The 24,360-nt window shown below is 57.2% G+C and overlaps 1 protein-coding gene across 4 annotated transcripts; it reads left to right on the top strand.

Moving 5' to 3' along the window:
- Positions 1-506: 506 nt before the first annotated feature.
- Positions 507-24,007, top strand: GATAD2B (GATA zinc finger domain containing 2B). Of its 4 annotated transcripts, none has more exons than XM_027731815.2 (11): positions 507-640; positions 14,056-14,388; positions 16,087-16,216; positions 16,383-16,514; positions 16,697-16,828; positions 17,831-18,001; positions 18,205-18,520; positions 19,011-19,213; positions 19,585-19,695; positions 19,905-20,022; positions 20,307-24,007. In XM_027731815.2, the coding sequence occupies exons 2-11, from the start codon at positions 14,057-14,059 to the stop codon at positions 20,438-20,440; spliced, it is 1,779 nt and encodes a 592-aa protein (XP_027587616.1). In that variant the 5' UTR covers positions 507-640; position 14,056; the 3' UTR covers positions 20,441-24,007. The 4 variants fall into 4 exon arrangements, with proteins under 4 accessions (XP_027587616.1, XP_027587615.1, XP_027587619.1 ...); XM_027731814.2 differs by lacking the exon at positions 507-640 and adding an exon at positions 7,041-7,418; XM_027731818.2 differs by lacking the exon at positions 507-640 and adding an exon at positions 11,398-11,480.
- Positions 24,008-24,360: the final 353 nt, after the last annotated feature.

Raw genomic sequence — 24,360 nt, 5'->3', positions numbered from 1 at the left:
ATGAGGCCTCGCGGCCGCCGCGCCCCACGCGCTGCCGCCCCCGCCCCGCACGGGGAGCACTGCCCAGTGCCCCTCCGGTATCGGGAAGCCTCCCCCCCACCGGGACCACACCCCCGGGGCCACGTGGGGCCGAACCGAAGCCGGCACCGGGCCCCGGAGCGGGTACGGCGGCCGCGAGGGACCAAAATGGGTGTGTGTGGAGTGGGAATTCGCGCGCCACCACCGCGCGCGCCGCCCGCGGTACCCGGATGTTCGGGCTCGGGCACCCATTAAAGGCGCCCCGCGGGGAACCATGGCGCGCTGCCATTGGTGGAACGGTGCGCCAATCATCGCCGAGCTACCCAATACGAGGTGCGAGGCGGGCTAAGAGAGGAAGCACCGTACTTTGATTGGGATGGGGATGTGTCGCTCAGGACGCCGCTCCAATGGGTGTCGCGGCCGGGGTCGGGGGGCGGGGCAGGCGCGGCGGCGGCGGCGGCCAATCAGCGCCATTGTTTGTGGTGGTGCCGGTGGCGCTCGGAGGCGCCGCGACTGCTCCGGGACCGCCCGGGACCCCCCGGGAACCGCCGGGAACGCGCCGGGAACGCGCCGGGAACCGCAGGGACACCCCGCGAACGCGCCGCCAACCTACCCGCGCCAGGTGAGGCCGCGGGGGCGGCGGGGCCGGGCCCGGCGGGGGCGGGGGAGGGCCCGGCTTTTGGGCGGGGGGGGGCGAGGCCTGAGGGGTGTGAGGGGATGGGGGGGCGGGAGCGGCCCCTGAGGGGGGGGAGCTAAGGAGGGGGTGGCAGGGGTGGGGGGTTTGAGGAGGTTCTGGGGGGCAGAGCTCGGATTTTGGGGGGGCAAAGCCCGAGGGGTTTGGGGAGGGTTTTTGGGGGGCAAAGCTCAGGTTTTGGGGGTACAGAACAGGGCGGTTTTGGGGACTGAGTTTAAATTGGGAGAGGGGCAAAGCCCGAGGGATTTGGAGGGGAAGAATGGAAGTCGGGGGGGGCAGAGCTCGGATTTTGGGGGGCAGAGCCTGAGAGATTTGGGGAGGTTTTTGGGGGGATTGTGGCTCAGATTTGGGAGTACAGAATAAAGGGGTCTGGGGGGACCAAAGCTCAGACTCGGGAGGGGGGTGGTGTGGCATTGGATTTTGGGGAGCAGAGCCAGAGATATTTCTGGAGGTTTTGAGGGGGGGCAAAGCCCGAGGGATTTGAGAGGGCAGAAAAGGGGGGGGGGGGTTGGGAGGGAAGGCAGAGCTCAGATTTTTGGGGGGCAGAGCCTGAAAATTTTGGGGAGGTTTAGTGGGGGCAGAGCTGAGAGTTTTGAGGGGACAAAGCCCAAGAGGTTTGGGGGGGCACATCAAGGGGTTTGGGGGGACAGAGCTGAGGGATTGAGGGGGGCAAAACTCAGGGATTTGGAGGGTCAGAGCTCAGATTTTGGGGGTCAGAGCTTAGATTTTGGGGGTCAGAGTTCAGATTTTGGGGGTCAGAGTTCAGATTTTGGGGGGTCAGAGCTCACATTTGGAGGGGGCGCCCCCGAGGATTTGGGGGCCCGGGTGGGAGCGCCGGGGATCCCCCGGGAAAACGGGGGGTGTCCCCCCATCCCTGGATCCAGGGATTCCCTGGATCGACCCCTCGCGCGGGGAGGACGCGGAACGAGCCCCCCCTTTGTTCCCTTCCATCCGGGAGGGTTTTGGGGGGCGATTCCCGATCCCTTCCGTGATTCCCGGTCCCTCCCGCGGCGTTTCCCGGTCCCCATCCAGGATTTCCTCCCCGCGGGCTTCTCCCTCTTTTCCTGCCCCCCGGCCCCCAACCCCAAATCCTCCTTCCCGGTGCCTTTTCCCACCTCAAACCCGGTAGGAAAACTTTCCAATTGCCGGGATAACACAGAGCAGGAGATTCCACCCCCTTCCCTGGGGCCCTTCCTGGTTTTTGGGGGGGGGTCACAGCCCCCTCCCCACCGGGATTTGGGAAGCGAGGCAGCACAATTCCCCTTCCCAGCAGGAAATCCCATAGGATTCCTCCTCCCCAGGGACGAGTATTTCGGATTTCTCCTCCCCAGGGAAAAATCCATTCCCAGATTCCCCAAATCGGGTGCTTTCCCATCCCCTTGGAGCCTGGAAAAGGGATCTGTGATGGCGGGGAGGGGGGGTATTGCCGGGAAAAGGGGAGGAGGAGGAGACGGGAATGTGGGAGTGGGGAGGAAGATCCATCGGCTTTTCCGCGGCCGTTGTGATCTGGTTTTTTTTGATATCTTGGATTTTCTGGAGCCTCCTTGGCCGCTGCCGGTCGGGAGGAGGAGGAGGAGGAGGAAGGGGGAGCAGGGATCGGGAATGGGATCCGGAACAAGCTCCTCCCGGCAGGAGTGTGGGAGGATTCGCTCCCGGGGTGGGGGCTGGGCCAGGATGGCACAGACGGCCCTGGATTTGTGGGAATGTGGGGGGTTTTAGGGATTGGGGGAGCCTGGAGGGTTTGGGGGCTGCAGGGAGAGTCCCCCCTCTGCTCTGGGACACGCCGGCACATCCCGGGATTTGGGGCATCCATGGTGCTCTGGGAGCCCTGGGGGAGAAATGGACCTGGTGTATCCATAGGGATCCCCCCCATCCATAGGGATCCTTCCCATCCGTAGGGGTTTTTCCCTTCCTTAGGGACACCCCCATCCATAGGGATCTTCTATATCCATACGAATCCCTCCCATATCCATAGGGATCTCTCTCCTCCATAGGGATCCCTTATCCCTGTGGGTCCCCCATTCCTTGTGCCATTGGAGTCTCTTGGATCCACCCCAGGGATCCATGACAGTGCCAGTGCCATGCTCCTGATCCTTTGGGATTCTGGGATCCCAGTACCCCCTTTTCCTGGCTCCTTTCTTGCTCCATGTCCCAGGAATTTGGGCGGGCAAAGATCCAAATCCAGGTGTTTTGGGTATTCCATGTACATCCATGGAGTCCCATCCCTCATCCACCAGTTCTGCTGGATGAGGTTGGAGTGGGGATTTTGGGGCTGAATTCTGGGATTGTCCCATTTTGGAGTCCCTATGGAATGTTGGAAGATCCCAATGGAATGTTGGAGGATCCCACACCGGTTCCTTGGGATGGGAGCAGTTGGATTTGGGTGCATTTTCCAGGCCTGGGGATGTTTTCCAAAAAAACGTAGGCTTTGTTCTCATGGAATCTCAGAGAATGGATGTGTAAATCCTGGATTTTTGGGATTGGACCGAGCCAATCCCATGTGTACCCTCAGGAAGGAGACGCTACCCAAATCCAACTGAAATTCCCCAAGCTCCACCTAAAATCCCTCCAAATCCACCTAAAATTCCTTTGAATCCATCTGAAGTTCCCCAAATCAACCTAAAATTCCCCGAACTCCATGTAAAATTCCCCCAAATCCACCTAAAATTCCGGGATTTGTTCATGTTGAGTTGTTGGCTGAGGGCAGGGTTGGGAATTTGGGCTGCTCCCGATTTGCTCCCAGTTTGCTCCCAGTTCAGACCCGCCCTTAACTCGGGAGCTGCTGCTCCTGTATCCACAGGAAATCTCCTGCTGCCTCACCACCTTTGCCGCCATTCCAGGGGTGATGCTCCATTGGAATTTCATCTAAACCAGGGAATTCTGAGGGAAAGGAACTCAACCGTAGTTGAGAATTCCCCAAGGGCTCCATGGCCTTTCTTGAGCAGCTCAAAAGCTGGTGCATTTTCCCCTTGTCCTTGATCCCTGATTCCAGTTAAATCTTGGAGACCTGAAAAATTCCAAGGCTGCTCCAACAGGGGCGTTCCCAGGGCTTATTGTTCGTTCCCGGCAAGAATTCCCACAAACCAGTGGCACTTCGGAATCCGCATCCAGAGTCTCTGCCCTGGGTTTGGAATGACAGTCCTGGGGGCTGGAATTAGAGGGAATTTGCCCATGGCCTGATTTTCCAAGGAATGGCCTCAGTGGGATGTCGGATCCCGAAATCCCAAGTACCACTTGCTGGTTTTTCCTGGAAGTGCTGGAAACAGCTGGAATGGGAAGCGGGAGCGGCTGGATGGGGATAATGAGGGTGGGAATGGCACCCAAATTCCAAAGGGATCAGGCGAAAGATGGGTTTTGGAGGGGTTGATCCCAGCTGACATTGGAATAATCCATGGAAAATGGGATTGTACCATTCCAGGGAGTCCTTCCCAGCATTGGGTTTGTTGGAGAGGCCTCATTCCCACTTCTCCTTGGGATCAACTGGCTTTGGATTCCCAAGGATTGGAAAATATAGGGAAAACCCATCCCTTTCCCTGTAGGATTGTCCTCCGGTGTTCCCAAACCTTTTCCCAAGCACTTGGTGGGAAAAGTATTGGGATGGAGCTGATCGGCCACCATTGGATGAGGAGGAGGAAGGTCCAAAAAATCCAGGAATTTGATCCAGGAATCCTCCATTTTGGAGGAAGACTGTTCCTGAGGGATCATGCTGGGGGGAGACGGAGATCCAGGGACCCTTTGGATTTGGGGTTGTGCCTCATCCAAGGGATTTGGGGATGAGCTCAGCCGGGTCCTGGGGGTCTCCTGGTCCTAAAACTTCCCCAAAATTTCATCCCAATAAATTCACTCAGGACCATCTCATCCCACTTTTCCGAGTGACCGCCTCTTCCCTGGGAAAGCGGGAATGTCGGTCAGCCCAGAGACCCTCTGGAGACCCTTCCCACCCCCTCCCTGGTGTGTTAGATCCCAAAATCCCTGTAAATGAGGAGAAAACAGGGCCAGTCCAGCCAATCAGCCTCGGAGCTGAGGGTTTTCTGCCTGGGATCACCTGTGGATCATGGATTGGGGTCGGGAATCGCAGCCAGATCAAAGGAATTCTTGGCAGGCGCTCCCTCAAAGGCCTTTTGAGCTTGGAAACAGGAGCATCCAGGGAATGGATCCGTAGGGAAAACCCCTCCAAAATTCCACAAAATGATGTTTTCCCGCTTCCTTCCCCCCTCCTGGCCCTGAGGATCCGTGGGAAGGGCCGGAGCAGCGGGATGGGATGAGGATGGATGGGAGGAATCAGCTCTCTGAGTGTGCCAGGAATGTTTTCATCTCCTCCCAAGCCTCTTCCTGGCATAAAACAGGGATGGAAAGGCTGGAGGAGGGTGGGAAAACAGCCTGGAATGGTCCTAAAAACCAGGGAATGGGATCTAAGGGAATATTTGGCCAGGACAGGATGAGGAGGTGGGAGAGGGAAGGGGAGGAGGGACATTCCCAGGATCCTCCTGGGATCTCATTGGTGTTTTCCCATGGGATGGATGTGGGGAGTGGGAACCAGTGAGGACCAGTGGGTTCCTGGTCTGTGGATGGGGCTGGAATCCTGGGAGTGGGATGTTGGAGGCAGATGGTTCCTTCATTCCATAGGGAAGAGAAGTTTCCCGAAGCCAAACCTTCCCTTCGGCCCCACGCTCCTCATTTCTTCCCCCAAACCCACGAGATTTGGGAAGGTTTTGGGAGATTCTCATCCCTGATCCTCTTCCAGACTCCCCATGTTTAATCCCACCTTTCTCCGCTCTCTCCATGTTTTCCATGGACACAGCCTGGGAAAAATCATCCCAGGGCCCATCCCACCCCCTCCTCAGCGGAGAAATCCATGGAAATTAAAGCCAGTTGGTCCTTTCCCCCTTTGGAAACCAAAATGTTCCTTTTTATCCAGGAAAGGTGAACCAGGGGTTCCGGCAGAGTGGAAATGCCACAGAATTCCCGGACTCTCTGCAGCCCAGGGGTGGAATAAAGCCATGGAAGTTCCAGGGTGTTGGGAATTAGGGGATTATTGGTGTATTTTGGGAGAATCTGACACTTCCCATCATTCCAAACCCTGTCCAACCTGGCCTTGGGCACTCCCAGGGATGGGGCAGCCCTGGATTCTCAGAATAATCCACGCCAGGGCCTCCCCACCCTCACGGGGAGAAATTCCTTCCCAATATCCCATGTAAACCTCCCATGTTTTAGTTGGAAAGACGGGTTCTCCATCTCTAGGACTCTCCATCTCTGGGTGTTTCCACCTCTGGAATTGGGCTGGAGCAGCTCAGTGGGAGGTTTGAGAGAGCCAAAATCCCACCGGATCTTTCCTCTCTGGTGCCAGAGGGAAGGGGAGATTCCAAACCCACCGAATCTGTCCGGACCAAGAGGTTCTTGGCCACATCCCTCAACATCTTCCCTGGGATCCCTTGGCATCTTTCCTGGGATCCCTGGTGTCGTTCCCAAGGTTTTGGGATCTTTGCCAGGACCCCTTGGCCTCTTCTCCAGCATCTTCCTCCACATTCCTTGGCATCTTCCTCAGCGTCTTCTCTGGAATCTTTGCCCTCATCCCTCAGGATCTTCACCAGGGATGTGGAATCTTCTTTGGCATCTCCCCACCCCATCCCTGGGTGTCTTTGCTGCTTTCCCGGGCATCTTCTCTGGCATCTTTGCCCGGATCCTTCGGCACCTTCCCCAAGGTTTTGGCATTTTCCTTGGCCCCTTCCTTGGCTTTTTATCTGGCATCTTCCTCAGCATCCCTTGGCATCTCCTCTGGCATCTTCTCTGGTGATCCCTTGGCATCTCCACTGGAGTTCTGGCATCTTCCTTGGCATCTTTGTTGCATTCCTGGGCATCTTCTCTGGCATCTTTGCCGGGATCCTTCAGCATTTTCACCTGGATCCCTCGGCCTCTTCCTTGACATCCCTCAGGATCTTCCCCCACATCCCTCGCTTTATTCCTTGGCACATTCCTTGACATCCCTCAGCCTCTTCTCCGGCATCTTCACCCTCATCCCTTCCTGCATTCCCTGCAATCCCAGGGCACATTCCTGGGAATCCCTGTCCATCCTCTCCCTGCCCTCACTGCTCCGGCCCGGGTGCTGCTGAGGCCGCTCCTCTTCCACCCCCAAACCTCAGGAACAGGAGGTTTTTAGGGAATGGGGTGGGGGTGGCTCCCGGTGACTCTGGCGGCTCCTCCTCGGGCTGGAAGGAGTTAAAATTCCATGGGAGGGAAGGAGCTTCCATGAATGAAGACAAAGTTTGGCGGGGGGCCAGGGGTGGGGGCGGGGAACCAGAGCACCCAAAAACCGGGAATATCCCCCCAATTCCCCCCTCCCCGAACCCGGCTCCAATTCCGCGGCCGGAGGTGCCGAAAACCGGCTCCGACCGGATCGGATTTTTTTTTCCTTTTTTTTTTATTCCCTTTTTTTTCCCCTTCTCTTTTTCCCTTTCCCGCGAGGGCTGATGGGAAGCAGTCCGTCAGCATCCCCCTTTTCTTTTGTTTAATATCTCCAACGGCGCATGATTGGCAGGGAAGGGCCCGCTCGGAGCCGCTCCGGCTCCGGCTCTGGCCACGCTCCGCAGGGGGATGGATCCCCCTCCTTCCCGACCCCTGGCTCCTCCTGCCCCTTCCCGCTGCTCTCCCCCCACTCCCAGCCTTAATTTTCCTGCCAACTGGAACCAGCAGCGGGAATCTTGGACCTGTGAGTATCCCCAAGCCCATCCCGGGGTTATCGGGAATGTTGGGAATGGGAGACACACAAAAGGCTCCTCACGGATGGGCTTTCCCGCTGGTTTTGCTGGCTGGGAATGTTTTAAGGGAATGTTTTAAGGGGATGTTTTAAGGTTGGATTTGCTGCCGGAGTCGCAGTTCCCTTTCCCCGCTTCCAGCCCCCCCCCCCTTTTCCCACCTCATCCCTGCTCCCAACCATTGCTATTCCGGAGTGATCAGATCCCGCCCTGACTGCAGGAATGGGTGAAAAGACAGGGAATGAGGATGCTTGGGATGGGTTTTCTGGCGGGTCGGTGTCCCATTATTGGGATCATGGATGGGATGGGGGGGGTCAATGACTCCGAGGTCGGATCCGGAGCGGCTGCACAAAGGCGGCTCCGCAGTCGAGGAAATCGGGAAGGGTTATATAAGGAAGCCTGGGAAGTTTGCGTCATCCCGGATGGGGAGGGGGCCCAGGGGCCAGAGCCGGGCGCTCCCTCCCCTCCCCCCCCGCCATTCCCATCGTTTTCCATCACTTTTTATTCTCCTGGAGCATTTTCTGGTTTTTTTACCCCCAAAATTTGGCCAATTCCCAGGAATTTTTAGCTGGTTTTTAGAGTTTTTAGGTCTTCCCCCCCCATATGAGGGCTTTTGGAATTCCCACATCCCAAAACTGCCGGGATGGGGTGAGGGGTGAGGCCTCTGGAACCAGACATGGAGCCAGGATTCCCTGCTCCCAATAAATGGAGTTGGGTAAAAACCCCAAATTTGGGAGGGAAGAGGGAAAGAAGCACTTTTTGGGAAGGGAGGATTTTCCTCCTTTCCCACTTTTCCTGCTTCCCATCATTAGGTTTGGACTTGACCTGGAGCTGCAGAATCCAGGGACTGGGCCAGCAGTGGTATCTGGAATCTGAGGGATCCAAGGCATCCAGGATCTGGGAGATCCAGGATCTGGGAATTCTGGCATCTTGGAATCTGAAGGGTGGAAAATCCAGGATCTGGGAGTTCCAGGGTCTGGAAAATCCAGGATCTGGGAGTTCTGGTGTCTTGGAATCTGAGGGGTGGAAAATCCAGGATCTGGGAGATCTGGAATCCAGGGGATCCAGGGCCTGGGATATCGGGAGTCGGAAATCCAGGCTATGGAGATCCAGGATGTGGGAGATCCGAGGTCTGGGCCCAGAGTGTCGGAGCAGGGACAGGTGTTCCCCCCATTGGGATCCAGGAATGGGAAGAGCAGAGCCCCTGGAGCCATTTGCTCCAGAGGAATTCCTGTTCTGCCACCTCCCGGTCAGCCTTCCATGCATCTTCCCAAATCCTTTCCCTTATTCCCTCATTCTCTTCCCCTCATGCATCTGCAGGACTGGGAGCAGCTGCTCCCCCCGGATCCCAGGATGGCTCCATCCCACTCCGAGGCCGTTTCTAAGGGCTTTTCAGGGATTTTCCCTTTGTTTGTGTCGCTTTAAATCCTGGAGCTCCTGGAGAAGAACCTCTGGGATCCGCCCTCAGACTCCCTCACCTGCCTCAGAATTCCTGCCCAGAGCCGGAGCCAGGTGTTTCTCCAGGTTTCTGGACCCCACCTGGAGCTGTGGGATCCAGAGCAGTTTTCTTTCCGTCCTGGAGTTTTCCTCCCTTCCCTTCCCTTCCCGTTGGATTCCTGCGGATCTGACTCCGGCCGCGGAGCCGTTAAATCCTAATTACCTTTTTAGGTTGTTATCCTTTTCCTGCCGTTCCTTGGGAATGCTCGCCCTGGGAATCAGCCATTTTGTACTCCGTGTCGGAACGCGCTTCCCGGTGCCGGGATGTGCCGATCCCGCATGGAATCGGGAGCAGCTCCCAGGCAGCTCCGGGCTCTGCATTCCAGCCGGACGGCTCCGGATGAGGAGCCAACTCCGCGGATTTCCCACGGGATCAGAGCAGTTTTCTGTGGGATTTGGGGGGTTTTGGGGCAGCAGGAATGTGCCCAGGGGAGTTGGATGAGTTGGATCCCATCCCTGATACTGGGAAAATGGGGCTTTAAATGGCTTTCTATCCCATAAATATCAGGATTTTTTAACATCCGAATGGGGCCATTGAGCAACTCCTGGATCCAAATCCCTGGATTTGGAGGGACTGGGGTGATGATTCAACCTCTTGGATCCAGCCTGGATGTGCCAGGGGGGCATCAGGTCCCACCCAACATCCCGGATAACATGGAATGTTGGATTTGGATGTTGATTCCTGACCTGCCAGGTCTCTCCTGGGATTGATTCGGGAATTCCAGCCCCAAATAGTTGGGAATTGGAGGGTATATCTATGTTGCCTCCTGGGCTTATTCCCACTGAGAATTCCGGGCAGGAGCAGGGACCAGGACTTGGGTGGTGAATGAGAGACTCCCAGGATGTGCCGGGATGGTGTTCCTGGTGCTCAGGAAGGAATCCTTGGAGCTGAATTCCCAATGCTCCACCCTCCCAGTGTCCCTTCTTCCTCGTGCTGGATCAGAGATCCAGGAGAAGGAGCTGGAATGTTGTTGGGCAGTGAGGATCCCTGTGCTTGGGAAGAGCAGGAATTTCCGTTCCAAGGGAATATCCAAGGGCTCGGGATGCTCCTGGAAGCTGCTGCAGGTGTCTCTTCCTGGGAATACTGGAATTCTGGGCTGGTTTATTTGTGATTTCCCACTCTTGCTCCCTTGGAGCAGGATCTTGGGATCCACCTTGGCTCTTCCAGGGCTGCTGGAATTCCCAGTGCTGCTGGAGCAGAGTCAGGAAAACAGGGAGACCTGGAGTCACTGGGACCGCATGGATCCCTCGTGGTGGATCAGGGGTCATCCTAGGTGGATCAGGGATCATTCCTGGTGGGTCAGGGATCATCCCAGGGGTGGATCAGGGATTACACCCCCTCCATTGACTCCGGAGGGTCCGAGGCCAGGAATAGGGGCTGGAAGACCAACGTGGAGATTGACTCAATGGAAAAGCCTCCGGGAAGGGACTGGAGCCTTGTGGGGCTTCCCTGGAAAAACTCCATCTGGAATTAACTCCTGGTACTGCCAACTTTCGGTTCTGGATCCCATTGGATAAACCCCAGGATATTCTCCATCCTGGTCGCATCTCTCCCTGGATATTCTCCCTTTTCCACTGGAATATCCCTGGTTTTGGCCCAACTCGTCCCGGCCTTTCCAATCCTCCCATTGGCATTTTTTTGGTTGGATGTTTTCCCTGTGGGAGCCGGATCTAATATCCATGGAAAACGGGGAGCTGCTTTGTTTGTCTGGGAATGCCAAACCTGTCCTGCCAGGCGGGAGAAGCGCCCGGAGCCAATGGAATGCGTCAGGGAGTGCGTGGAGCAGGAGCCACGATCCCCCGGAAAACTGGGAATTACCACTGGGACGACGTTGTCCGGCAGACTGGGATTCCTGGAAAGCATTCCAAGGTCAGCCCTCGCTGCTCATCCCACCCTGGCAGCCTCTGGAATCTCGGCTCTACTCCGGCCCCAGGATCCTGTTTCCAGGACAGTGTTCCTGGGACAATCCCAGTTGGAGGCGCCCCATGGATTTGGCTCCTGTTTTCCCTGGGTTTTGCCACCATTTGGGAATTCCGTTTCAGGGATGATGGTTGTTTAAAGTGGAGTGGAGGGAGAGGCAGCTCCTGTTCCCTGGGATGTGCTGATTCCTGGGAGCAGGGCCGGAGGCAGCGGGGCCGGATGAGCCGGTTTGGGATGTGCCGGGACCGGAGTGGGGCCTGAACTTCCCACTGTCCTGGCTCCAGAGCCGCTGGATCCCTGGGATTGGAATAACTCCTGCTCCTCGCTGCCGAGTATTGGATGGAATTAAGGGCTCTCCTGTGGCTTTCCCACTGGAAATTCCTGGTGGATCCTCCCCTGCCCCCTCCAGCCGAGGCGCCTCGTTTGATCTGGAATCCAAAGCGTCATTGACTTTTTATTGGATCTGGCCGAGCCTGGAAAACCTCTGGAGCGGATTAAACACCGGCGGGCCCCGTTCCTGGTAACAGCACCTTGGATTTGTTTGGAAAACCGGAGGGAAGGGCCTTGGGAATCCTTGGAGCCCTCACTTTATATCCCTGTGAGTGGGAGCTGCATCCATGGGCTGCTCCGGCCTTCCCCCTCTTCCCTCTGGCTCAGGGATTTCAGTGCTCCCGGGATCCCTGGGGCTTGTTCCCAGGGTTTTGTTCCCAGTATTTCCCTCTGCATCCCGAAATGGTGTTTCTGTAACTTTCCAAAGCTAGAATGTCACTAGGATACTGGGATGCTGGAGAGGGATGTGGGAATGCTAGGCAGCATGGGGATCCTCAGGAATGTGGGGATGCTCAGGGATTTGGGAATGCTGGGGGCTGTGGGATCCTCAGGAGTGCAGGGGGATGTGGGAATGCTGAATTCTGGGATATTGGGGAACATGGGGATGCTCAGGAATGCTGGGGGATGCGGGAATGCTCAGGGATTTGGGAATGCTGGGGATGTGGCACCTCCCTGGCACTGGAGCCCCCATTTGTGGTGGGACCGGGGGAACTCTGGAATTCCCGCAGGAAGAGGAGGCAGCAGGATCCCTCCATCCATGGGGAAGATGGCCGGGAGGTTGGATCTGCTTCTACATCTCCCTGCTGGGGCTGGAGATCCACTCCTGGATCCACTCTGGGATCTGCTCCTGGATCCACACTGGGATCCGCTTCTGGATCCATTCCTTGTTCTCCACTCCTGGATCCACTCTGGGATCCCCAGCTCGATCCACTCCTGGATCCATTCCTAGATCCACTCTGGGATCCCCTTCTGGATCCATTCCTTAATCTCCACTCTGGGATCCACTCTGGGATCTCCACTTGGATCCGATCCTGGATCCATCCTAGGATCCACTTCTGGATCTCCCTGCTGGGTCCTGGCCGTGCTCAGGTGTCTGTGGGGAGCTCCCTATGTTATTCCCAGCAGGAATCCCGTGGGATGCCGTTCCCATGAGGCCCTTTCGAACCTCTCCTGACTCCTCCTGCTCCTCCGTGACTCTCGAGAGCACGTTCCCAGCCGAGCTCCGGGATGCTGGCGCGTTCCCAGCGGAGCAGCCTCAGCGCCGGGCGCGGCTCCGGGCGCTCCCGGCTGTCTGGGCCATCCCAGCTCCCGCTTCCCCCTGGGGTCATTCCTGTGGGACAGAGGCAGGGGCGGCTCCGAGGCCTGTTCGGACCTGCCGGGCTAAATTTGGGAGCAGGAGACGTGCGGGAGCCGGGATGGGCAGGTGGGAAGAGCCCCAGGTGTTCTCCTGGAGGCTCCTTCCGGCTTTTACTCGGGATTTGGGATTTCCATTGGTTTTCCCACCCCCGTGTTCCAAGAGCGAGGTGTCTCTGTGCCTCTGGAAGCTGAACCTGTGTCCCAGCCCTGTGTCATTCCAGGGATTTACACCTGAGCCAGGGCCTTTTCCTAGCAGAGCTTTGGCTCGGGGAAGGTTTATCCTGGGAATGACCCAAGGTGGGTGTGGAGCAGCTCCGGGGGCCGAGATCCAGCTGCTCAGGACATGGACACTTCACATTCCCTGCGGAGCCAGTGAAGCTCCCAGCGTTCCCGAACCAACCATGTGGAATTCCCACCCATTCCCTAGGTGTTTGTCTCAGTCCCTGGCTCTGCTCCGCAGGGAAAGGCCTCACCCGGCTGGTTCCTTATCAGCCTGGGAGTGGGATTGGGCTGGGATGGGCTCCGGGGCTGGGATGGGGTTGGGATGAGCTCCGGGGTTGGGATGGGGCTGGAATTGGCTCTGGGGTTGGGATGGGCTCCGTGGCTCCTGCCTGTTTTCCACAGGGCATTCCTGCACCTGGAGCCGGAGTGGGAACACAGAGAGGTAGGTGGATGGGATGGACCTGCTTGCACCTCCATCCTCCTGGAAAACCTCGTGGTGGGGGATTTCCTGAATCCAGAGGCTTCCATGGGATTCATTCCGGCTCCCCTTCCTTGCCAAGTTGCATCTATGGGGTTTGAATCCTGAGGAAGGAATTGTACCGCCGTTCTCTGGGATCTGGGGAGCTCCTGCCCTTCAGGATCCTTCCAGGATCCTTCCTGACTTGTCTGGCATTGAGAGGTCCCAGGGAGGTTGAAGCTCCATGAGGAGATTTGAGCTCCATGAGGAAGTTGGAGCTCCATGGGGAGTTTGGTGCTCCCTGAGGAGATTTGAGCTCCATAAAGAGGTCAGAGTTCTGTGAGATTGGAGCTCCCTGAGGAGGTTGGAGCTCCTGAGGAGGTTGGAGCTCCGTGGGGTTGGAGCTCCGTGAGGAGGTTGGAGCTCCATGAGGTTGGAGCTCCGTGAGGAGATTGGAGCTCCGTGGGGTTGGAGCTCCGTGAGGAGATTGGAGCTCCGTGAGGAGGCCGGAGCTCTCCGAGGAAGTCAGAGCTCTCCAAGGCTGGAGTTGGGCTCAGAGTGGACCCTGGGGGGGTTCACTGGGATCTACCACATCCAGGACACTGCCGGTGTCCCTGTCCCTCCTCTTTCCCCCATCCCTGACCATGTCCCTGTCTCTCTCCTGTCCCTTTTCCCTGCCTGTGTCCCTGTCTTGGTCCCTAACGTGTCTTTGTCCATGTCCCTGTCCCATTCCCTGTCCCTGCCCGTGTCCTTGTGCCATTCCCCATCCCACTCTGCTCCCGGCTGACGGTACTGTGTCCATGTCCAGGATGGAGCGGATGACGGAGGACGCGCTGCGGCTGAACCTGCTCAAGCGGGGCCTGGAGACGGGGCCGGAGGAGCGCGAGGATGTCCTGGCCAAGCGGCTGAAGATGGAGGGCCACGAGGCCATGGAGCGGCTCAAGATGCTCGCCCTGCTCAAGAGGAAGGACCTGGCAGGGCTGGAGGTGCCCCACGAGCTCCCAGGAAAGCCCGATGGGATCAAGGGCTATGAGGAGAAGCTCAACGGGAGCCTGAGGCCCCACGGGGACGGGAGGGGCTCGGCCCGGCCCGGCAAGGAGAACATCAACGACGAGCCCGTGGACATGAGCGCCAGGAGGAGGTGGGTGTGGGAATGCTGGGATGGGAGTGGGAATGCCGGGATGGGAGCAGCCAGGAGGAGGTCGGTGCGGGGATGCTGGGATGAGAGAGGTGGAAGAAGCCTGGTCAGAGATTAAATGGGATTTGGGGGGTCTGGTAGATCCGATTCCAGTGGATAAAGGGGCTCCAAGAGCTGGAGAGGGACGTGGGAATGGTGGGATAAGAGGCAATGGATTCATGTGGACAGTTTGGTTAAGTGGGATGTCAGGAAGCAGTTGGGAATGTGGGAATTGGGAATTCTTTCTTGTGTAGGGGGTGGCACAGGTTATCCAGGGGATTTGTGGGTTCTTCATCCCTGGAAGTGTCCAAGGCCAGGTTGGACAGGACTTGGAGCAGCCTGGGCTATGGAAGGTGTCCCTGCTCCGAGTGCGGAGTCCATGGACTGCGTCCCTGGAATTCCATGGATGTTGTGCGAGATGAAAGGAATCCAGTTGGGCACCAGCACCAGACACTTGGATCAGGGGTCAGCCCTGGAAGGAGGTGGGAATATCCCACTCTTAAGTTTGGAAATCATTGTGAAGTTTCATGGGGGGTGTCTCATTTCCCTGGATTTTCCCTGGAAACGTGCTCCACATCTTCCCACCTCCCTCGCTGTAGCTCCTGTTCCAGTGGTTCCCTTGGAATTCTGCTCTTTCCTGGACAAAGGAAATCCGGTGATTCCTTGTGGATTTTCCTGTTGGATTTGGACTTTGGCTTTGTGTTACTCCCTCAATGGAATGTAAATAATCCAGCCTGGATTTATCCAGTTGCTCCTGCAAAATCATCCCTGCCAGCTGTGGGGAAAATCCTGGACCAGGATCCGCTGCTGGATCCCTCTGGTTTGAAACTCCTGGGACGCAACTTGGATTGCTTGGATGAGCTCCTACTGGATCCATCTCCATGGGATGCTCTGGACCTTCTCTGCTGGAGAAGGGGCAGCTCCAGTGCTTTGGAATATCCACAGAAACAACTGGAATGTTTGGGAGACAAAGACAGCTCCCCCTCTGAGCATCTTCAGAGCAGCTAAATCTGGGATCAGGCTCCATGTTTCCTCCTGGGTGTTTGGAGCTGAGAGTTTGGGATGTGGTATTCCATGATCTCCTCACTCCAAGGACCTTCCAGGGAGCTGGGGCACGACAATCCCGGCTGCTTCCATGGCTCCACACTGGATTATTCCACAGTTTTCCAAGGCTCTCCAGCACGAAGACATGAAATCTGCATCTCCTTCCCGGGGATAATCCCTGGATCCCAACACTGGCTTTTAGTTCAGTCTTTCTTTTCCCAGCTGTTCCTTTTGTTTTCTGATTCCCTCACAGATCCATTGGATATTTACTCGGGTTTTCCTTTAGGGACTGTGCTTTTCCGATAGATTTGGGCTGGGATAGGTTTGGAATGATGGCATTACCGGGAGGGCTTGTCCCCTTCTCCCCTACACCGTGGTGAGGATGAGCCATTCCAGGCTGGAACATCCCAGAGTCTGGATTAGAATCTGCATTATTCCCAATTCCCAGGTGGGATTTGCCCACCTGGAGCTTCCCCCTCTCCCCTGCCGGGGTGGTTTGGAGGGATTGGACTCCCTGGGGGGGCGGGGCCGTGTTCCAGCTGGGATCCGTGTTGGATTGAGGGGTGGTCCCGGTGCGGGATTCCTGCTTTCCTGGCTCATCCCGGTGTGTTCCTGCAGTGACCCGGAGCGGGGCCGCCTGACGCCATCCCCAGACATCATCGTGCTGTCGGACAACGAGGCCTCCAGCCCCCGCTCCAGCTCCCGCATGGAGGAGCGGCTCAAGGCCGCCAACCTGGAGATGTTCAAGGTGAGGGAGCCCGGAATTCCGGTGGCTTTGGGCCCTCCCAGCAACTTCCCGGCACAACCACCCACTTCCTGCTCCCAAATCCACCCAAATGATCCAAATTCCCGCTCAGGTTGAGCTTCCTTCTGGTCTTTCCCTCACGTTTTCCCGGTGTTCCTGGTTTTTCCAGGGGAAGAGCCTGGAGGAGCGGCAGCAGCTGATCAAGCAGCTCCGGGATGAGCTACGGCTGGAGGAGGCCCGACTGGTGCTCCTGAAGAAGCTGCGACAGAGCCAACTCCAGAAGGAGAACGTGGTCCAAAAGGTGAGGCTTGGGATGGGAGGGATAACAGGAAGGACCACGCGTGGCACATCCCGTGGGAAATCCCCCAAATCCGTGGCCCTGGCACAGCTGGGAACACAAACCTGTGGTGCTCAGCATCACAACTCGTGGAATTCCGTCTCTCCGGGGGCTGATCCCGGCTCTCCCCCCCATTCCCGATCCAGACCCCTGTTGTCCAGAACGCCGCCTCCATCGTGCAGCCGTCGCCGGCCCACGTGGGGCAGCAGGGCCTGTCCAAGATCCCAGCCCGGCCCGGAGCCCAGGGTGTGGAGCCACAGAACTTACGGACACTGCAGGTGAGCGTTCCCCCTTTTCCCTGGAAAACACCCGCTCTGCTGGATGCACACCCAGCTGAGATCCCTTCTCCAGGAGGCAGAGGAGTTCTGGCATTTCCCAATGCCAGGAGTTGGGGTTTGGGGTTGTGCTGGGCGGGAATTAGACCCCACGATCCTTGTGGATCCAGCTTGATATTCCATGATTCCTTAGATATCCTGTGTCCCTATTGGGATGGGGTGAGGACATTGCCTCTGCCTGTAGCCTTCCTGCTTTTCCCAAAGGATTCACATTCTAGCCTTATTTTTGTGTTATTTAGTTTGCTGAGTTTAGGGAGTCCAAGGAGCATTTGGACAACAGGATTGTTGGGATTGTCCTGTGTCCGTCTCTTCCCACTAAGCCACCTGGCTCTGGAAAGTGGTTTCTCCACATATTCCTGCCCCTTTCCTTGACTCCAGAGCAATTCCAGCCTCTCCATGGAAAATTGTTGGCTCAAGCCGTTCTCCCTCCAGAAGGGCCACAATCATTTAAAATGAAGGCAAATTTGAGGGAAAAGTGAAGGATTTTAAGCATTAGGAGTTAACTGGGATTCTGGGGTAAGCGGAAATTCCCTGGATCACAGAATTAAAGCTCCAGGTTTGCCTCAAATCCTTTATTTTTATCCTATTTTATTTATTTCACCAACTCCAAGGAGTGTTTACCCAACTGGATTGTTGGGGTTGTCCTGTGTCCACCTCCCTCCAAAATGGCCTCAGTTATTTAAAATCAAGGATAATTTTGGAAAAAGAGAAGGATTTTGAATCTTAGGAATTATGGATAAGTGGGAATCCCCTGGATGAGAGAATTAAAGCTCCAGGTTTGCCTCAAATCCCTTATTTTATTTATTTTACTGAGCGCAGTGGAATCGTTGGGTTGACTCGTGTCGATACAAGAGTTGGACCCACCATCCCTGTGGGTGTGTCCCATGATTCCCAGTGATTCCCAGTGATCCCCAGTGACCTGTGGCTCTCTCCCTGATCTCCCAGGGGCACTCGGTGATCCGCTCGGCCGCCAGCTCGGCGCTGCCCCACATGTTGATGTCCCAGCGCGTCATCGCCCCCAACCCAGCGCAGCTCCAGGGGCAGCGGCTGCCACAGAAACCCGGCCTGGTGCGGAGCAACACCCCCAGCATGACCCCCACTATCAACTACCAGCCGGTGCGTGGGATGGGCACCGGCAGGAGCTGGGCTGGGATGAGTTGGCGTGGGTTGGGATGGTTTGGAGAGGGTTGGATTGGGTTGGGATGGTTTGGGATGGCTTGAGATGGTTTGGAGTGGTTGGACTGCTGTCTCCGCAGCGGTCCAGCCCCGTTATCCCGCTGTTCTCCCCGCTGATCCCACTGTTCTCCCTGTCCCTGCAGCAGTCCGGCTCGTCGGTGCCGTGCCAGCGCTCCTCGTCCTCTGCCATCTACATGAACCTCGCATCCCACCTCCCATCGGGCTCCGTGGCCCGCGTGTCGTCGCCGCTGCCGAGCCCCAGCGCTCTGTCCGACGCCGCCAATTCCCAGGCGGCCGCCAAGCTCGCACTCCGGAAGCAGCTGGAAAAGACACTCCTGGAGATCCCGCCGCCCAAGCCGCCGGCGCCGCTGCTGCACTTCCTGCCCAGCGCCGCCAACTCCGAGTTCATCTACATGGTGGGGCTGGAGGAGGTGGTGCAGAGCGTCATCGACAGCCAGGGTGTGTGTTCCCGCCGGATTTTCCCAAAAAAAGTGGGAGTCTAGGGTGGTGCGGGGTGAAATCGGGGGTTTTTAGCCCGGATTTGGGGGTTTCCTGGGGGCTCTCCTGTTGCTCTGACTACTTTGCCCGGTGGGGCTGGAGGAGGTGGTAACAGCTAAGGTGGGTGTTCCCAGGGAATTCCTGGGAAAACAGGGAATTTGGGAAGGGTTTGGGGGGGGTCAGGGCAGAGTCTGGGGTTTCAGTGCGAAATTTCAGGATTCTGGGATTGATTTGGAGGATTTCAGGCAAAACTTGTGGGATTTCAGGCCAAATCATGTGTATGATACCAGGCTCTGTGTAGAGCCGTTGGTGTGTGGGCAGGGGGTTATCCCGGTATCCCATGATCCCTGTGCCATTCCAGGGAAGAGCTGCCCGGTGTCCCTGCACGTGGAGCCCTTCGTGTGCAGGCAGGGGGTTATCCCAGTATCCCATGATCCCTGTGCCATTCCAGGGAAGAGCTGCCCGGTGTCCCTGCGTGTGGAGCCCTTCGTGTGTGGGCAGTGCCGCACGGATTTCACGCCGCACTGGAAGCAGGAGAAGGGCGGGCGCATCCTGTGCGAGCAGTGCCAGACGTCCAACCAGAAGAAGGCCCTGAAGGCCGAGCACACGAACCGCCTCAAGAACGCCTTCGTCAAGGCCCTGCAGCAGGAGCAGGTCAGGCCCAGGATGCGCCGGAGCTGGGGGAAAACAGGGGTCTGCGGTGGGAGCGCTGACACACCCGGCCCAGCCCATTCCAAAGCGCCCATCCCATCCCAAACCACTTGCCCATCCCATCCTGCTCATCCCATCCCATCTTGCTAGCCCCATCCTATCCCTTTCCAGTTTTCCCTTGGGAAGCCTCTTACCCACTTGCTGGCTTGTTTTCGGATGGGGAATCTGCTGCATTAATAATAATCCATCTGGCATAAATGGGATAAAACTCAATCTGAGATGGAATCCAGGTGCTGGGTGCGGGAGGTGTCTTGGAAAGGGGCAGGGTCCCATTCCGGGTGGGAATGTGACGGGCTGGGCATTCCCTGGCACAGGAGATCGAGCAGCGGCTCCAGCAGCAGGCGGCCCTGTCCCCCACGGCCGCTCCTGCCGTTCCCAGCGTTGGGAAACAGGACGGGATCCTGCGGCACCACACGCTCCGGCAGGTGGGAACGGCATGGGAATGGGGGGTGGGATGAGCAAGAGGGGATGGGGAGAGGGGAGGGCACGGGATGGGGTGGGATGGGATGGCATGGCATGGCATCATTGGGAGGGGACAGGCTGGGATGATGGGGGTGCCCCACTGTCCCACTCCCCCATTCCGGGTGGTCCGGGAGCCCCCCAGTGTATCCATGTCCGTGTCCTGTCCCCCCAGGCCCCGCAGCCCCAGAGCAGCCTCCAGCGCGGAATTCCCACCTCCGCCCGCTCCATGCTCTCCAACTTCGCCCAGGCCCCGCAGCTCTCCGTGGCCGGGGGACTCCTCGGGATGCCAGGTACGGACCCTCCTAGGGACAGGGGTGGGATGGGATGGGATGGGATGAGTGGGATGGGATGGGATGGGATGGCACGATGGAAGGGGATGAGCAGGATGGGCTGAGCAGGATGGGATGGGATGGGATGGGCTGAGCAGGATGGGATCAGACAGGCCCTGCTGTGCCCCTTGGATTGCCGAGCCAGCTTTGGGAATTCCCACCTTGCTCCTGCCCCCGATCCCAAGGAGAGGGGGTGGGTTTTGGCACGCTCCGGCTCCGGGGTGCCGAGGGTCCATGTCCCGCAGGGGTGAACATCGCCTACCTGAACGCCGGGATCGGCGGCCACAAAGCGTCGAGCCTGGCAGACCGGCAGCGGGAATACCTGCTGGATATGATCCCGCCCCGCTCCATATCCCAGGCCATCAGCGGACAGAAATAGCGCCCGCTGCCCCCACCCGCCTGCAGTGCCTGCACTGGGCCAACTGGGCCGGACTGGGCCAGACCGGGCCGGACTGGGGCCTCCGCTCCGGGGAAACGCAACGAGAAACCGGAAAAAATCCCACCTGGGAAAACAGACAGACAGACAAACCGACCCCACCCCCACTTCAGACAGCGCCCGCTCCTTCTCCCAGCCCCAGTTCCCTTGGTTTTCCAGCAGGGATCGCTCCCTGGGCGTGAGGCTGGGGCGGCTCCGGCCGCTCGCCACTGGTTTTGTATTGCCGACGCTTTTTCCTTGTGTTGTGGATTGTTTTTTTGCCCTTTTTTCCTTATCCCCCCCCCATTTTCCTTCGCTCCCTGGATGGTTAAAGCTTTTTTACTCCTTTTCCAGAAGAGACTTTGGCAGGGCACCTTCCCAGAATTCCAGGCCCCATGGGGGGGAATTTAAGGGCAGCCTGTGCTGATTCCGGGGGGAGTTGGGGTCCCAAACCCCCTTTGGCTCCAATCCCAGGGGTCCCAAACCCCCTTTGGCTCCAATCCCAGGAGTCCCAAACCCCCTCAGCTCCAATCCCAGGGTGTCACAGCACCCCCAGCTCCGATTCCGGGGTGTCACATCCCCCTTGGCTCCAACCCTGGGAGCCATAAATTCCTTTGGCTCCCATCCCAAGGGTCCCAGACCCCCTCAACTCTGACCCCGGGGTGTCCTAACCCCCAAGGCTCCGCAGAAGGATCCACGAGACGCCGATCCCGACCCCTTTGGATCCAATCCCGGGGTGTTACAACCCCCTTGGCTCTGCAGGATCCAGGAGACGCCAATCCTGACCCCTTGGATCCCATCCCAGGGATCACAAACCCCCTGGGCTCTGCAGAAGGATCCAGGAGACGCTGATCCCGACCCCTCAGATCCCATCCCAGGGCACCACAACCCTGTTGGCTCCGCAGAAGGATCCAGGAGATGCTGATCCCGACCCCTCGGCTCCGATCCCAGGGATCACAAACCCCCTCGGCTCCAATCCCGGTGTGTCCCAACCCCCTGGGCTCCAGAAGGATCCAGGAGACGCCGATCCCAACCCCATGGATCCCATCCCGACCCTTTGGATCCCATCCCAACCCTGGGGCTCCCTCATCCGGAGCCTGCTGGGTGTCCCTGGACGTCCCTGGGACCAACGGACGGAGCTGGACCCACCCCCGGGGTTCCCTCCCTGTGACACAAAGGGACCCCTTGAGGTGCCACCCCGTGGTGTCCCTGTCTCTGTCACCCTCTGGGGCAGGTGGTGAAGCCAAGCTGGGTGGCCTCAGGCCTGGTGAGTCCCTCTGTCCCCAATCCCATCTCCAATCCCATCCCAATCCCTGCATGTCCTGGAGCCACTTGCCCATGTCACCTGTGTCCCCTGGGAATGGTGACAGGTGACACCAGCATCCCCTGTGTCACCTGGGGGGGTCCCTGAATGGCACCAGGGTCTCTGGGGTCCCCTGTGTCACTGGTGTCCCCTGGGGGTGGCACTGGGGGGTCTCTGGTGTCCCCAGGAGGTGTCAGGGACACCCCAAACCAAGGAATGAGCCGTGAGAAAACGCTCGATTTGCACTTAAACCTTCACGGGCCCTTTCCCACCTTCTTCATCCTCCTCATCCCCGATTTCCTCATCCTCCCCCTCACCTTCTTCATCCTCCTCCTCACCTTCTTCACCCTCCTCCTCAGCTTCCTCCCCCTCACCTTCCTCCTCTTCTTCCTCCTCTTTTCCTCCTCTTCCTCCTCACCCTCCCCCCCCATTCCCAACACTTTTCTTCCCAGTTTTTTAAGGTTCAATGAGATTTTTAAGGAATTCCCATTTTTTCCCTGAATTTTTGACCCTTTCCTCAACATTCCCAACTCTCTCGTGCAATTCCCAAACTCTGCCCCCCTGAAATGGGGGCAGGGGAGAGACCCCCACCCACCCTCTAAAGCAATTGGGGGGACCCCCAAGCAACCCCTGAGTTGGGGGAGGGGGGATCCCACCCCTAATTTAGAGAGAGGGGACCCCCCCCACCCACTCCCTAAACATGGGGGGACCCCACCCCACCCCTGCACTGGGGGTGACCCCTCTCTACCCCCCCCAAAATTCAAAGAGCACTTACTGCGAGGGGGGGTGTCAGACCCCTCCCAAAAAGAGGCAAAAGAACAGTGGGGGTTTTACAATTTTAATTATTTTTTTTTAATTTAGCGGGGTTTTATGTCAAATTTATAATTTTGGGGGTGCTTTTGTTGGTTTGACCTTTTTCAGCTGCCTCCACCCCCTTTCCACTCCCAAAACCCCCCTTCCTTCCCCCCCGAAATTCCCTTTTTCCCTCCAAAATCCCCTTTTCTTACCCCAAAATCCCCTTTTCCCCTTTCCCCTCCAAAAATCCCCTTTTCTCACCCCAGGAGCACTTTGACAAATGTTTTTTTGGGGGCTAAAACCTGAAGTTTTGGGTTATTTTAGGGGTTTATTTTGCTTTGGGGGAGTTATTTCCCCCCACACACCATGGGGACCCCCCTCTGCCCCCCCCCAAGTGCCACTGACCCCGTCCCCGGGTGTCCCCGACAGGGCTGAGTTTTAAGTGATAAAATTGATTCAAAACCTGTCAAAATGGGCGGGGTTAACCCAGAAAAAAAGAGACAAAACCCGGAAAAAAGAGAAAACCAAGTGCAATAATGGGGGGCCCGGGGGGGGCCCGGGGGGGTTTGAGGTGCCGAATTCATGGTGCTATAAAGTGAAATTCGGGGGGGGGACACCCCTGTCACCCCTCCCTGGGGGGTCTCAGCCCCGGGGGCTGCAGGCAGTTCCCCCCCCCAAAAATGATCCTTTCCCTCCTCCCCCCAAATGATCCTCCCCCCCAAATGATCCTCCCACACCCCAAAACTGACCCAAACCCCTTCCTGGGGGGGTTGATGACAATGCCCCACCTTCCTTCCCCAAATTGACCCCACCCCAATCACAAACTGACCCCCCCCCCCCCTTCCTGGGATCCCAGGCAATTCCCTCTCCGCCAAAAGTGACCCCAGGCCACACACCCCTCCCCTCAAAATTCCCCCCAACCCCATTCCCAAAATCCCAAGGGGGGATTGGATCCATCCCTTCCCCCTCCCCGATTTCCCAGCACAGGTTCCTCCCTATTTTTATTATTATTATTATTCTAATTATTATTATTTTTGGCTTGCCCCACCCCGCCCCCAGGGCTGTGATATCCCAGAGAATTCCCATTTTTTATTCCCCCCCCCCCCCCCCAGCTCCGAATTGAGGATTTTTCCCGCTTTTTTTCCAGCTTTAGGGGTAGATTTTTCCGCTTGTGAAAACGCTTCTTTTTGGTTTCTTTTGGTTTCGTTTTTTTGGGGGGGAGGGAGGGGGTTGGTTTTTTTAATTTTGTTTCCTCCAAAGGCAAATCCTGTCCTGGATTCCCTCAGAATTCCCAAATTCCTGCCCACCCCCCCAATCCCGTTTGCTTCCGCTCTCGCTGCCGATATAACCAGGACTCGTCCGTGTATATATAAAAAAAAAAAAAGAATGAGCTGTTTCCTGTTCAAAAGGCAAAAAAAAAAAAAAAGACAAAAAAAGGCAAAAAAAAAGACAAAAAAAGAAGAAAAAAATAACAATAATAAAAATCAAACCTTGTACATTGTGTAGAAAAAAAGAAAAAAACAGATGAGAAAAAAAAGGGGAAAACAAAAACTATGGAAAAAAACAAAACAAAAAAACACAAAAAAAAAAAAAAAAAGAAAAAAAAAAAAAAGAAAAACCACAAAACCCCCCGAAATTCCCGGGGGAGTCTCCCGGGATCATTGTGGAAGTGTCACGTCCTTGTCGTGTGACCTCGTTGTGTGTGACATGAACCGTGCAAAGGGGGGGCCCGGGGGGGGCCCGGGGGGTCCCCGGGGGTCTTTGGGGGGGAGGGAGGGGGGGATGG

The sequence above is a fragment of the Pipra filicauda genome, unplaced genomic scaffold (genome assembly GCF_003945595.2).
Source record: "Pipra filicauda isolate LSUMZ 115617 unplaced genomic scaffold, ASM394559v2 scaffold512_size417520_pilon, whole genome shotgun sequence".
NCBI classification, from domain to species: Eukaryota; Metazoa; Chordata; class Aves; order Passeriformes; family Pipridae; genus Pipra; species Pipra filicauda.
This window is presented reverse-complemented; position numbering and strand designations above follow the sequence as displayed.

Bases quoted from the DNA above. Each gene is read 5' to 3' on its own strand.
- GATAD2B (XM_027731815.2), top strand. From the start codon at position 14,057: ATGGAGCGGATGACGGAGGACGCGCTGCGGCTGAACCTGCTCAAGCGG. The intron at 16,217-16,382 runs GTGAGGGAGCCC...TGGTTTTTCCAG, and splicing joins CCAACCTGGAGATGTTCAAG to GGGAAGAGCCTGGAGGAGCG. The intron at 18,521-19,010 runs GTGTGTGTTCCC...GTGCCATTCCAG, and splicing joins GAGCGTCATCGACAGCCAGG to GGAAGAGCTGCCCGGTGTCC.